We start from the raw sequence: 15,344 nt of genomic DNA, 5'->3' as shown, positions 1-15,344 counted from the left end.
CCTCTGTGCCAACCATAGGGTTACAACTCCATTGTCACATCTTTTGGTCCAAGGAATACATCTTGCTGGAAAAGAATACCTAGCTAAAATAGAAATCAGTTGCTCTAGTAGATGAAAGATTGTTAAAACATATGAAGCTACTTTAGCAACTCAAGGCAAACCACCCTTGGAAAAACAGAGATTTCCAGAGATTCAGGTATGTAAATTTTTTAGCTACTGCCCATGCATTAACGTGACTCTACATAGCCAAGTGAAATCAATCTTAGGCTTCCTATGTCATTATGTAAATGGAGTAGGTAATCAAACATGACTAGCAATAACAAACTCTCAGTAACAAGATGTTACATCACTTTATTTTTAACTGTATAATTGATCAGAACAACAACTATTAACATACAAAGTACCATTCAGTTCAACTGCAGCTATAGGCAGGGACAAGTATCTAATTCTTAGCAGTCACTTACTCCCACAATCTGTCCAGACACATTAACCTAAGGACAAGTTCATAAATAGAAAATAACGATTTTCACATTGCAGCTTTCTCAAGCATGTATGTACAGGTGTGCATTCCTGTTGATGGGTGGTTTTCACAAGTTCTCTGTTCTCGATGCGCTTATTCTCTTAACCTTGTAGAGACAGCTCTTTCTTTCTGCAGAGCAGATTTTTTTTTTTCTGTCATTCACCATTTACAGTACTCTGTGAATTAATATTACTCTTCACATATAGGAAGTAGTAGAACTGATATATCTCTGCAGCACAGTTCCTTGTGTCGAAGATCATTTGGTTGCAATCATTTCTCCGCAAGGACAGCCGAACTCAATTACTGGGTTTCAGCATAACACACCCTTGTTGCAGTTTGCTCTGTTAACCCATGGCTTTGAGTTCTGGTGATATAATGATGGTGGGGTGTATTGGCAATTGGTACATTTCCTTATCACTATTTACAGCCATTTAAAATCATGCTGTTATTAATCCAAGTCTGACATACCTTTTCTGAAATGTTCACAGTGCACTATTTTTGTGGCCTGACAATTTTTTTCTTATATCATTAAAAATAAACATTTCTATAAAAATATAATACTTTCAGTGTTTACATCAACAAAACCAGTTAGAGTAATCTACGGCACATGCACTATACAGTAGTAAGCACAAAATTCAACTGAATGAAACATCGCAAAATTCCTGACCAGAATTCATCCAGGCGAAACAGCCAGGATTTTCTTTTCTACACAGGAGCAGTGGTTGAAACCAATGAACCTTTCAGTCAGTCGTATTCTACTTTAAAAACATGCTAGGTTACCTTTAAAAATATTTACCATCACAAATTACTTGTTTATTTTCCAAGTTGGCATTAAAAAAATAAGACAAAATGTCCAAATGTCCACATTCATTTGATCAGAACAGTATCATTCTCAGTTTATTTAAAATTTTTTTTCTTTTAATATATTTTTTTAGTTGTCAATAGACTTTTATTTTAGTTATTTATATGCGGTGCTGAGAATCGGACCCAAGGTCTCATATGTACTAGGCAAGTGCTCTACCACTGAGCCACAACCCTAGCCCCTCAGTTGATTTTTCAATGACAACTAAATATTTCATTGTGATTAAGCTATTTTATTAAAACCTCCCTAATGTTGTCTATGTACAACATGTAAATACCCCTGTTAATTTACAAACATACCTGTGTCATGCTACTTTGAAACTTTGCATTGTCTATGGACATTCCTCCAACCAAAGGAATATGCATACAAAAAATTTGAAAGGGAATGTCTACCTAACTGGTGACTGACAACATCAGTAATAAAAAGTGTTCATGACCAACAACACACAATATTTCTTTTAAACACTAGAATTCTAAATGTGTGGCCTGGTCCTGCCATATCTGTCGCAGACAATATTATCTTTTCTTTTCTGTGATTAAGCAGCCTTCAAAATTTGTTACATCAGTTTCTCATATGAAATCAAGTGGGATTCTGAGTTTTTAGAAATTTCAACCCAGAATTCAGGTTTTGGACTACAATGCAATAGGAGTGTTGTCATAGTGGCAGGGTGGCCATTGGTCACTGGCCTGTGAGACCAAGCTTCTCTTTTTGATACTTTGTCAGATAAGAAATTCCTTAGAATCCAGCAGTTTCAATAACAAAACAAAGTCTTATACTGGTGCAATTTTGGCAAAAAGTAAAAAATACCAAATTGCCTTTCTGAGGCCAGGCAGTGAAAACTGTTGGAGAAAGTGTGGACTGCTGTTAGGGCAAGTACGATGATGTCGCTCAGAAGTGGGTGTGGTGTTCCCATCCTTCACGTGTCCACCACGCCATCAGCGTTATCTTGTGACGACAACAGAGAAGGATACGGGGCGACACACTTCACATTCACATAAGTAGCGTTCACATGGACATAGTGCTCTCCAATGAAAGTGGAGAAGATGGCAGATATCCTGGAGACCAGCTCAGAGAAGGATGGGCGCATTTCCGCTTTGGGGTGCCAACATTTAAGCATCACTTCATACCTGTTTCAGAAAGAAATACTGTTGAGAGACCCCTTGAAGTCAAGTAGTTCTGCAAAAGTAATGCATATAAGAGCTAGCCACAGAAGATCCTGTTGGGATTCCTACTTACAAGGGATCTGGGCAGTACTCAGGTTGTAAGAGCCTTCTACCTTGCAACAGGTAAACCGTGATATCAAAAGTGTTCACATCAGGATAAGGTGGGGCTCCCCTTGTCATCAGCTCCCAGAGGAGCACACCAAAGGACCACTAGTAAAACAAGAAAAAGGAGAATTCAGGTCAGAGAGTGTGACAACACATACAGGAAGGGGAATCAGTAGGTCTTGGTAACTAAGCTTGGCTTAACATTGTCAATACCATGGCTACGGTGGAACAACGGTTTCCTTTAAAGGCAATTATTAAGCTGTACATTTCATGATATGTTTAAATGATAAGGTTTAGTTACAAGTAAATGTAGTTTTTAAAAGGACATCTGAGCTGGGTGTGGTGGTGCATGCCTGTAATTTCAGCAGGCAGAGGTGGGAGGATTGCAAATTGAAGGCCAGCCTCAGCAACTTGGCAAGGCCCTAAGTAACTTAGAGAGACCCTGTCTCAAAATTTAAATCAAAAACAAAAATAACAACAACAACAAAATCAAACAAAAATAATGATAATAAAAACCAACCAAACAAAACCCAAAATGTCCACATGACAATGAAGATTTCATCTGTAGTTGGCAGAGTACATTTTCAAGTTCTCTGTTGTGGAGTCAAAGCACCAGCACATTTCTATCCTTCTCTCTTTCAATAACTTTGCTACAATTTCAGATTATTCATAAAAAGGAAGATAAAGGAAGCCTTGGAAAAGTTAAATTTGTAGGATTTAAAAATGAATGTCCATAGTCTTAAGAAAAGTAAAAATATTTAAAGGTTAATGTTAAAAGAAAAGATCTAAATCAGTATTAGTAAAAGTCAACATTAAGAATCATACATAATAAAACCATTGGGCAACTGTTGAAAACTAATTTCAAAAAATGTAATTTCAAAATGTTAAAGTACTAGATGACTATAAAAGAGCTGTATCAGTACTTCATAGGAAGATCACAGACACGGAGAGGTTAAATGATTTGCTCAAATCCCCCAATATATCTGAATTTACACTGGGATAAACATTTGAGAATTCTTGACCTTTGGGTCTTGCTGGGTCTCCTGAACTTCACTAAATATGCAGTTTCTTGATTTAAAGCACTCTAGTCGGAACAGACCAGGTCATGCACATTATCTCTCCCTGGACATGTGCCAAGGTGAGCATGACATAAGAGTAAGTCAGCAAGTGCAGGTCACCCTGTGCAGAAGATCCAGGATGTCAGCTCTCACTAGGCAACGCTTCCAGATCAAGACTCATATGGGGGAGGACAGAAGGCCCTGGTTAAAAGACACTTGGAGGTAAAAGACAGGGGGAGTAGGAAAATGTAAAACCGAGAAGCGAATAGAGCTTACAGTTCTCGGCAAGAAAAAGAATAATGCATGTTTTTGAATTCTATGACTGAAAGAAATGAGGTAGATATTGTACTTGCTGATACAAATCTCCATGAATAGCTTTCCCTTTGCCCAGGTGTAAGAACCTTTTAAGGTAATGAATGCCTTGATCCACATAGAGATCTTAAACCCCTGCTGAGGTGGGAGCCAGGTAACTCTGCTAACTTAGCCTTTCAAAATTGAAATTTTCTTAGCCTGAAAATCCTTATGAGTCATTCTGAGAATTTTATTGTGTTAACCTTCAAGTCCCAGAATTTGTATTAAAATTTGAATCAATTGAACAAGTATCTATTGACCTTTGATCATGTACCAGTAGGTTATCGTCCAAGTTATGGGGTAAGTCCCAGGGCTGATTAAAAGGGTTGAGCACTGTGCAGATATCTGTTCACAGAACAATAAGATAATGCTTGTAACATACAGCAATAATATAAAACAGGTTAAAGCACTGTGAGAAGCCAAAGAGATAATAGTGGGTACTGAGAAAGCCTTCAGAAAGAGTGACAGGAAAGTGGGTCCTAGAAACAGGGAGAATTTGTTTCATAGGTTTGTGTAACATGAGGGCAGAAAGTGTCCAGGTGGAAGGGGTGGGCCCAGAGGCAAGAATACATGTGTTCTTATTGAACCCCAAATACCAGCGCTCACCCTGCTAGATGTGTGGAGTAGATGAGGGGACTCGGGATAGATGAGGTTGAAATGGTACTGTGTAGTGGAGGTTTTTAAATGTTGAAAGTGGGCTACACTGAAATTGGTGGGATGTAGCTAGTTGTGTTCCTGGAGACCTCTGTAAATACCAAGTTTAAGACAAACAGGAGAAATCGGTCCACAACACAGAGACCATTTAGGAGGCTTCTGAAGAAGAACAGGTGAGAATGCACAATATGCTGACACAGAAAGCCAGAGGGGCTTTACTTCCAAATTAGGGTGGTGAAGAGGGTATCCATCATATGGTGAGGCATGCATCATGCCCTTTACAAAACATTATTTTATTTAATCCTCATAATGGGTTGTAATTGGTTATAGTTCTGTAATGTAACTGATCTTGTGGATGTTTTAAGGATGAGGAAACCAAAGTTTCCATCCACTGAGAAGCTGTCCAGTTTTGTGATCTGGGCTTCTCACTGGAGAGCCTAGGCTACCTGCAGGTTTGTCTGGGACAAATTAATTTAGAAAGGGAGCAGAGTTGGATAAAATCCTGAGGAACTATAGGACTTGGGTAATAACTGGGTACCAAAGGGGAGTTGGAGGACTCATGGGAGAGGAGAAGTTAGAGAGAGGCAGCTTCCAGGAGAAGTACTGTACTGAACTAGAAAAATATATTTGCAAAAACATACGTGGGATAACATAAAACTGCATTCAGAATATATAAAAGGCCCTTAACTCAATTAATGTAAGAAAAAAATGAAATTAAATTCTAAAACTTAAAAAAAGACAAAAGATTGGAGTAGACACTTTACAAAGATGCTATAAGTATGTCAAGTAAGAACATAAAAAGATGTTCAGTGTCATTAGTATCAGGAAAATACAGATTAAAAAGAAAATGAGGCATCACCACAACCTATTAGAATGGTTAAAATCCAAAAAAAAAAAAAAAAAAAAAAAAAAAAAAAAACTGGCAATGTGAAGTGCTGGCAAGAATGATGAACGACTGGAGGACAGGACCACATTGAGGAGTTTCTCATAACATGGGGCATAAATTTACCTTCCAACCCAGTGGTCTTACTCTTAAGGATTTATTTTTTATTTCTTATAAAAAAAAAAAAAAAAAACCCGTCCACACAAAAACTTTTAAGCAAATGTCTCAACAATTATAATTACATAGAAGTAATTGCCTAAAAATAGAACTCAAATGTCCTTCAACTAGCAAATGGATAAATCTAAATATGGTGCATCTGGACAATGGAATTCTACTTAAAAATAAAAAAGAAATGAACTACTCCCTTATAGAAACAGTACCAAAGTAATTCAATTGAACATAGAGCCACTATATGACCCGAAATCCCACTTCAGGGTATATATCCAAAACAACTGAAAACAGGCTCTCAAAGGGAAATTTGCACAACCATGGTCACTACAGCACTATTCACATTAACCAAGGAGTGGAAGAGACCTAAAGGTCCACCAACAGATGAATGATAAAGAAAATGTTGTTTACTACCTTATATTTGATAAAGGGGCTAAAAGCATGCAATGGAGGAAGGATAGCATCTTCAACAAATGGTGCTGGGAAAACTGGAAATCCATATGCAACAAAATGAACTGAATCCCTTTCTCTCGCCATGCACAAAAGTTAATTCAAAATGGATCAAGGAGCTTGATATCAAATCAGAGACACGCCGTCTGATAGAAGAAAAAGTTGGCTACGATCTACATACTGTGGGGTCGGGCTCCAAATTCCTCAATAGGACACCCATAGCACAAAAGTTAATAACTAGAATCAACAAATGGGACTTACTCAAACTAAAAAGTTTTTTCTCAGCAAAAGAAACAATAAGAGAGGTAAATAGAGAGCCTACATCCTGGGAACAAATCTTTACTCCTCACACTTCAGATAGAGCCCTAATATCCAGAGTATACAAAGAACTCAAAAAATTAGACAATAAGAGAACAAACAACCCAATCAACAAATGGGCCAAGGACCTGAACAGACACTTCTCAGAGGAGGACATACAATCAATCAACAAGTACATGAAAAAATGCTCACCATCTCTAGCAGTCAGAGAAATGCAAATCAAAACCACCCTAAGATACCATCTCACTCCAGTTAGATTGGCAGCCATTATGAAGTCAAACAACAACAAGTGCTGGCGAGGATGTGGGGAAAAGGGTACACTTGAACATTGCTGGTGGGACTGCAAATTGGTGCAGCCAATTTGGAAAGCGTATGGAGATTTCTTGGAAAGCTGGGAATGGAGCCACCATTTGACCCAGCTATTCCCCTTCTCGGTCTATTCCCTAAAGACCTAAAAAAAGCATGCTACAGGGACACTGCTACATCGATGTTCATAGGAGCACAATTCACAATAGCAAGACTGTGGAACCAACCTAGATGCCCTTCAATAGATGAATGGATAAAAAAAAATGTGGCATTTATACACAATGGAGTATTACTCTGCATTAAAAAATGACAAAATCATAGAATTTACAGGGAAATGGATGGCATTAGAGCAGATTATGCTAAGTGAAGCTAGCCAATCCCTAAAAAACAAATGCCAAATGTCTTCTTTGATATAAGGAGAGTAACTAAGAACAGAGTAGGGTCGAAGAGCATGAGAAGAAGATTAACATTAAACAGGGATGAGAGGTGGGAGGGAAAGGGAGAGAGAAGGGAAATTGCATGGAAATGGAAGGAGACCCTCAGAGTTATACAAAAGTACATACAAGAGGAAGTGAGGGGAAAGGGAAAAATAATACAAGGGGGACAAATGAATGTCAGTAGAGGGGGCAGAGAGAGAAGAGGGGAGGGGAGGGGAGGGGAGGGGGGATAGTAGAGGATAGGAAAGGCAGCAGAACACAACAGACACTAGTATGGCAATATGTAAATCAATGGATGTGTAACTGATGTGATTCTGCAATCTGTATATGGGGTAAAAATGGGAGCTCATAACCCACTTGAATCAAAGTGTGAAATATGATATATCAAGAACTATGTAATGTTTTGAACAGCCAACAATAAAAAATTGAAAAAAAAAAAGAAAATGTTGTTTATCTATACAATGGAATATTATTCAGCCTTATAAAAAAGGAGATCTAATTATATGCTATAGTATGGAGAAGTTTTGAGTACATTATGCTAAGGGAAACAAGACAGTCACAAAAAGACAAACACTGAATAATTCCATTTTTATGACATATCTAAGGTAGTTGAACTTGTAGAGACAGAAATTATAGAATGGTAATTGTCAGAGACTGAAGGGAAATGGAGAAAGGAGAGTCTTTGTTCAATAGATCCTGGGTTTCAGTTTTGTGAGAAGAATAAGTTCTATAGATCTTTTGCGTGACAAGGTGAGTATAATTAGTATTACTGCACTATACACTTACAAGTGGATTCAGATGGTAAATTTTATGCATTTTTATCTCAATAAGAAGGTTGAACTTGATATATTGATACTACTGATTTAGCAACATGGATCTCTCTCAAATGCATTATATAAAATGAAAGGCAACAGACTCACAAGACTACTGATGGTATGATTTCAGTTATATAACATTCTAGAGAGAAAAATACCAACTATAGATATAGAAAATAAATCAATGATTTTCAGGTCCTTGGGATAAGGTAGAGGTTGACTACAAAAGGGCACAAGGAAATTTTTCGGATGATGGAAACTCTACATCCTGATGGTGATGCACTGGCCCAAACTTGATGAACTCTACACTACAAATGGTGAGCAATAGATAGGTTGCACAATGAGGACTGACACGGACAGAAGACAGGAAGGGAGGAGTTGCCAGTTTGGTGGGAAAGCATTTGATTTTGAACAAGACAAATTTGTGATCAAATGATACCAGCTGATAAGAGCCTCCAGATGGAGAGGGTCAAAGGAGATTGTTGATGGAAATGGTGGCAATTGTTGAGGGAGTTCCATCCCTGAAGACAAAAATCTTGGGGGTTAGCTACATCTAGTGCATAAGAGAAAGAAAAGAAGCAGTCAATGCTAAAGAAAAAAACATAACCAAGTAGCAGGAGGAAAACCAGATGGTGCAGTATCCAGAAACCAAAGAAAAGGATAATTTCAAGAAGGAAGGGATGGTCAACAACATTAAATGCTTCAGAAAGATGAGTCAAGATGAGAGCTCAGAAGAAGCAGCTGGACTGAACAAAAGGAGAAGTCAATACAGACTTTAATGAAAGAACTTCTGCTGAGTGTGAAACATTGCACAATGCTGGGTGTGAGTAATTTCAAGAGTAGTAACACACGAATTTGTTTGGATGGACTCAAGACTATTGAGTTAGCCAAACTCCATCTGGGCATTTGCTAGAAAGAGAATCTGTCTACAAGCAGGCAAGTTTTTGCTTGTAGGTCTCAACATGCACACATGCTTTTGGAAATGTTCCATGAATGTTGGTTCAAAAGACTGTGCTGTCTTTGTGCAAATTTATCCAGGCAATCAGTAACCACTTGCCAAAGCAGCAATGTGTGTGGATTACTCAGGTTTCACCTTTATGTCATACAGTATCGTGTCTTTCAAGGAGAGGGAGAGAACACTGTCTTATCTACAGAAGAGAAATTTCCAGTCAAGCACCTCAGGCTTGACTCCCTGTCTGCTCTTACAAACTGGAGCCAACTCTTACAACTTAATAAAAAGACAAAATAGCCCAATTTTTAAAAATAAGGCAATTTAAAAAAATTGCCTCTTGCTATGTGAGGAGCATTGGTCTCCATGCTGTGTGTTTGTTGAGGAGGCAGTGGTAGTGGTGTTTGTGTGTTGTTGTCAAAAAGCTCAGGGGATGGGATTGTGGCTCAGTGGTAGAGCGCTCCCCTAGCATGGGTGGGACCCGGGTTTGATTCTCAGCACCATATGAAAGAAAAAAAAAAAAAAGATTCTTTCTCTCTCTCTCTTTAAAAAAAAAAAAAAAAGCTTAGAATTCTAACTTCTGCCTTGAACGTGCAAAATTTAATTAGACTCTCTCTTTTTAATCAGCTTTGCTGATGTATGATTTATAGGTTGTAAGATATACAAATTATAAGTATATAGTCAATGATGACCACTAAATTTACATAGTTTATACCTATCATTGTAATCTAGTTTTAGATCATTTTCAACATTCCAGAAAGTTCCCTCATTCATGTCCATTTGTAGGCAATCCTCATGCCCATACCTAGCCCAGGCAAACACTGATCTGTTTTCTTTCTCTATAGTTTTGCCTCTTTCCAGAAATTGTGTATAAATGGGGTCATTCAAAATCTAATCTTTTGAGTCTACCTTCTTTTACTTAACATGATGTTTGTGAGGTTTACCTCATCCATGTTATAGCATGTATCAGCAGTTCTGTTACATTGCTCAATGGCATCACTCCATTCTATGGACATACTACCTTTTGTTTGTCCATTCACCAGATGATAAACTTCAAGATTGCCCTTGTTTTTTGACTTTTATGAATACAACTACTGTGATCATTTGCCTAAAAAAAAGTCTTCATATGGCATACATTTTCATGTGGGTTAGCTAGCTATTTATACAACTTTTGACAAAATGTCTATTCAAATCTGGTGCCTATTTTAAAAAAACTGGATTTTATCTCTTATTGAGTTTTAAGAGTTGGCTTCAGTTCTTAATGGTAGACTGGGAGTCAAGTCTGAATGAACAGTCTGTTCTTTGAGGATGGATTACTTCTTTCTACCTTATGCCTTCACTTGCTACCATTACAAGTCCCCAGCCACCCTCTCTAGGACTCATTTCTATCATCTCTTTCAGAATCTTTCAGGGTCAAAACCCCAGGCATTAAGCTCCAACATGGTTTATCATTTCTTTTCTCAATCTTACACATCCAGCAGTCCCATTTTTTCCACCATGACCAATGACACATTTATTTATTCGAGAAAAAAGAAAGCCAGTCACCTCAGTTTTCTTTCTGGTATTTCCTCCACCTCTTTACAGGAACTGAAACTTGGTATTCACTTGATAACACAGTTTTTTTGACCTACCAACAGAGGCCACACCTCTCCCTCTTGCTGACTCAGGGATGAGAGTAAAATGACTGGATTCCCAATATTACATTCCGATCCCTGTCCCCCGTCATCTCTCAATAGCTGCTAACTCTTTCTTGTTTGTACATAGCCTCAATGAACATTATTTTCAGCCCAAGTTGTCAGCAGATATCCTGAGTTTGCACTTTTTTCTCTCTCTCAGTTGTTACCCTTACAGGCAGAAATGTTAAATTTTTCTCTCCCTCCAGATATCACAATTATCTTGACCTGTTACGTGCAACAGAGTAAGTATACACTCTCCATTCCTTTCAACTCCCAGGCTCCTCAGCAAATTCTGGACCTTCTAAGTACTCAAGTGGCTCAGTTTCCAAGACCCATCTGGCACAGTAAGCTGCAATGGATGTACTAACCATCCCAGATTCTTCTTGGAACTTTTTCTTTCTCTGACTTTCATGGTAGTCTCTTCTCCAGGGTCTTCCGCCTTTCTATTTTCTTCCTCACTTCATACATGTAGGTTCTTTGAATAATTACTTTGGGACTCTCAAGAGCATGTTCCTAGGCTTGACCTCTGGCATGTGATGATGTTTGAAAGTAATTAGGTTTAGATAAGGTCATAAGGATGGGGTCCTTATGGTAGGATAAGTGCCCTTATTAGAATAAACACTGGAGGGTTTGCCCTCATTCTCTTTCAACCATGTGAGGACATAGTGAAAATGTGGTCATCTATAAAGCAGGAAGAGGACAACCTGGTCTTGGACTCCTGGCCTCCAGAATTGTTAGAAATAAATTTCTACTGTTGAAGTCAGTCAATCTATTTTTTTAAAATTATGCCAGCCTGAGAGCTGATTAATATAATATAATCTTTTTTATAAGCCTCAGATCCTTGTTTCCAAGTGCCTAATGGATGTGTCTGCCTAGGTGGAGTAATCCCAAGTCAAACTGAATGTGGTCAAGGCTCAACTTGTTATTTTTTTCTCCAAATCTAGCTTTTGCTCTTGTGCTTTATATTTCTTAATACACCAGCCTATAGCTTTGCTCATCTTTGAATTTTATCAGTTCTTACTAAATACTGTTAATTCTACCTCAGAGATCTTTTTCCTTCCACGTCTTCCCTTCCGTTCTCACAGTTTCTCTATTATTCCAAGATCTACATCTCACTTGATCGTCCTGCCCCCATCCCTCTCTAGTCATTTTACAGAATGAAGATGGATTTTGTAATCTAACCTGATCACTTTTGTTTGTTTCCATGTGACCAGAAAATAAATTTCAGACTCCAGTTTGGTAAAGACCTTTATGATCTATCATGAATCTATTTTTTTAAAACTGTAGCTTCCCTCTACGCCTTCCATTCTTGCCAAATCACCCACTAAATCCTCTGTTCTCAGAACTTAAACATTCTTATACTTTCCTGCCCCTTTGCTTTACCTGGATTGATATTTCCATTCACCCAGCTGTCCAGTTCCAAGCCTGCTATCCCTCAGGGCCCATTTCAGGTGCTGCCTCCTCCACAGGGGTATACGAAGAATGTAGGAGAGCTGGTCCCCCAGGTGAGCATCTTGCCCATCCTCAGCTGCTCAGCTGCATGCCTTTTGAAGTGTGTTGTCTGAGAGGATCATGGCTTTTACCGATAAAGGAGGACTCTTTTCTAATCAGGCATGAGGATCATGCCCTCCCTGCTGGATCTGCCTCAGTTACAGCTTCCAGATATCTCCAAGTGGAATTCTTGCTGCCCTTGGACTATGAAAGGTAGTGCAATCCCAGACCACTTTGTGCTACAGTCATTGATGGCCATGTCTTTTCTTCCCTGTCGATCAAAGCTCCTGCAGGACAAAGCTTATGCCTAATTCAACTTGGCACTTCCCAAGGAGCCAGCTTGATACTCCATTCAACAAATGTTGGATAAGCAAGTGAATTTATGAAAATATACTATGGGTGTTAACTTTAATTTTTTAATTAATTTTTATTAATTCATTTATCTTTATATGTAAAACAATTAATAAAAATTATGTTTTTAAAAAAAAATTTAAAAATTGCCATAAAACTACAAAGAAGTGGGGTATGAAAGTAAAAGAGGAAAAAAAGTCAGGGATGATCAGTACATTACCACATCTGATTTGGTGGTGAACTTCTGAGTTTGTAGACTTTCTAAAGCCATCCACTTCACTGGCAGTTTTGCACCTGTTTTGTTGTGTACGCTGTAGTATTCTTTGTCATACATATCCCTGGCAAGACCGAAATCAGCAACCTTGACAGTGAATTTTTCATCCAGCCTACAGAAAGAAAAAAAAAAAAAAAACCAAAAAACTACTGGTAGCTGAAATAAAATAATTGACAAAGATGTCAAATATCTATAGATCAGAACAAGTGGCTTCAGTATTTGAAATCCATAATTTACAAAGCAGGGCTTCCTTTTGGCCTATTGACAAACACTAAATTACAGTGGAATTCTTGAATAAAAATGTTTGACATTTATGTGACAAATTCAGCAGGCTGAGGAGAGGGATCATGAATGATACAGCATTGGAAATTCCTTTTTGCTTTAATGGAGATCTGGAGAAAAAGTAAAGCTGTCTCCCTCCCAGCTCTCCTTAGCTGATAAATAGAATACGTCAACTACCCAACACAATTCCCCATCTTCGCTTGTCAGTTTATCAGAAATACTCAGTTCCATGTGAGAGACATGACATAGGATTGTTATTTTACTTCTTCATTCTCACATGTGTCAGGTCAGTATATAAAACTCAAATATTTCACCACTGAGATAATAGAGAATGTATGTTAGATCCAAATAAAGCATCAATCTTAGAATGTTAGATCCAAATAAAGCATCTAACATACTAAAATTAAAGCGCGCGCACACACACACACACACACACACACACACATTATGCTAACTGGTTTAAGTTGGATTTTATGATGTTACGTTGACCAAAACCAAGGTAGAAAATTAATAGCACAGCTCCTTCATTCACACATACCATAGGTCCTGAATCAGTGCTCGGCAAGGGGAAGGCACAGAATCAATTGCAAACTGTTGACTGTTGTGTTATACAGCCAGGCAGCCAGACACAAATAAAAGTTCTTTGTATATTCATTCCCAAATACCATTTTTGGTAGGGCGTCTGCAGGCTGACTTCAGATCTACACTTGGGAAGTTACACTGTATTGGTATTTGTGTTACCAGCCCTCTCCTTTCCACTGTAAGATGCTGAAGATCAAATTCTCCCTCCTAAGGACTAATTCAGTGTGAAACCACAACACTGGGGGCTGCTTGTGGGAAGGACCCAGAAAAGTGAAAGTACACAACAGCTGCTGGAGACCCCCTGTGGGGCAACCTTTTAAATCCTCTGCTTGATAAAGCCTGAAAGCCCCCACCCCCACCTCCCAAAGGCTTACACATCCATTTAAAACAGCCAAGGAAATAAAGGATTTTTTTGCATAAGAAGAGAAAAACATCTTCATTAGCTTTGAACAGTGGGAAACAAACTCTCATCACTTAATTTGGACTGTGGGTACAGAGATTCTCATACTTACATACAGTTTCTTGCAGCCAAGTCTCTGTGGACAAACTTTTTGCTTGCAAGATATTTCATGCCTTTGGCTACTTGAAGACCAAAGCCTATAAGATCTTTTACAGTTGGGTTCTGCAATCAAAGAGAGTTGGAAAAGCATAAACTAAACACCCACTGTTCTACCTCTGATCTCCAAATCCTAACATGTTTATAAGAATTATCTTGTCTCAAATAATAACTTATTCCCTGTTGACAGCAACAACTATTTCTTAAGGACCTATAGTATGTAAAGCATCAAGCTAGATGTTTTTATGAATTATGGCTAATTCTCATACTCTTCTGAAGGCAGGTGTTTTCCAGATGGGGAAATGGTGATGTTTTGAAATGCAGGTTTTAAAATCTTCAGTTATGATGAGGCCAACAGCTCTGAAGGCAATTTTCATTGAAAAGATGGTTTGTTACTTACAGTTCCCAAGAGAAGGGAGCATCTGATGCCATGCAGGGCTACCAGGGAAGCACTGGGGACAGTCAGGAGGCAGAGGGAGTGAGGGGCAAGAGCCTTTATTGTAATTTCCTTGGGGAGGAAAGGTGAGGCAAGCTACCAGATTTCAGATTGGCTACTTTGAAGAAGATGGCTGGGGTGTGGTCTATGGATTGGTTGGTCTGCATATGAAAGGTGCTTTCTGAAGACAAGTTGTTTTTATTTCCAGGAATTCTAACTCTGGGAGGGATAGCCTCAGTGTTAGCAAGGCTCAAATTCAAAGCACCAGAAATACATAGTAAATTCAGGAGGCTCAAAGAGAAACAGATCAACCTGAAGTACTTGGGAGAGTAATTGGTGGAGTTAGGATCTAACCTAAGTCTCTTTGGCTCCAATCATAAGCCCTCCTACTGGGACTGATGTATCATTAACACACAACTCTTAGGCTTCTGGACCAGCTCAGAGAATAGGATATCCCATTCTCCACAAACTCCATCCACAACATTAGATGGACAGAGCAATGCCTTATTAATAGGAAGAATTGAATCTGAAATCACACAGATGTCATTGTGACTGACAGCCCTTGCGAGGGACTGGGCTTCAGGAAGAGGGCTTCTTTTTCAGTAGCCTCTGTGGAGTTTGTAAGCATAAAAGGCACTCAGTGGGGACCTAGTAAGA

The 15,344-nt window shown here is 38.5% G+C and overlaps 1 protein-coding gene across 1 annotated transcript in view; it reads right to left on the bottom strand.

Annotated features, from left to right (window-relative positions):
- Nucleotides 1-335: 335 nt before the first annotated feature.
- The window catches only part of Met (MET proto-oncogene, receptor tyrosine kinase), a 117,989-nt gene continuing 102,980 nt past the window's right edge, over nt 336-15,344 (bottom strand). The window contains exons 18-21 of the mRNA XM_027926370.2: nt 14,208-14,317; nt 12,778-12,943; nt 2,619-2,755; nt 336-2,509 (exon numbers count right to left, since the gene is read on the bottom strand). Of these exons, the coding sequence (XP_027782171.1) occupies nt 2,299-2,509; nt 2,619-2,755; nt 12,778-12,943; nt 14,208-14,317 (624 nt within the window). The 3' untranslated portion in view covers nt 336-2,298. The remainder of the gene's footprint in view (nt 2,510-2,618; nt 2,756-12,777; nt 12,944-14,207; nt 14,318-15,344) is intronic.

Source organism: Marmota flaviventris, chromosome 1 (genome assembly GCF_047511675.1).
Source record: "Marmota flaviventris isolate mMarFla1 chromosome 1, mMarFla1.hap1, whole genome shotgun sequence".
NCBI lineage: Eukaryota > Metazoa > Chordata > Mammalia > Rodentia > Sciuridae > Marmota > Marmota flaviventris.
This window is presented reverse-complemented; position numbering and strand designations above follow the sequence as displayed.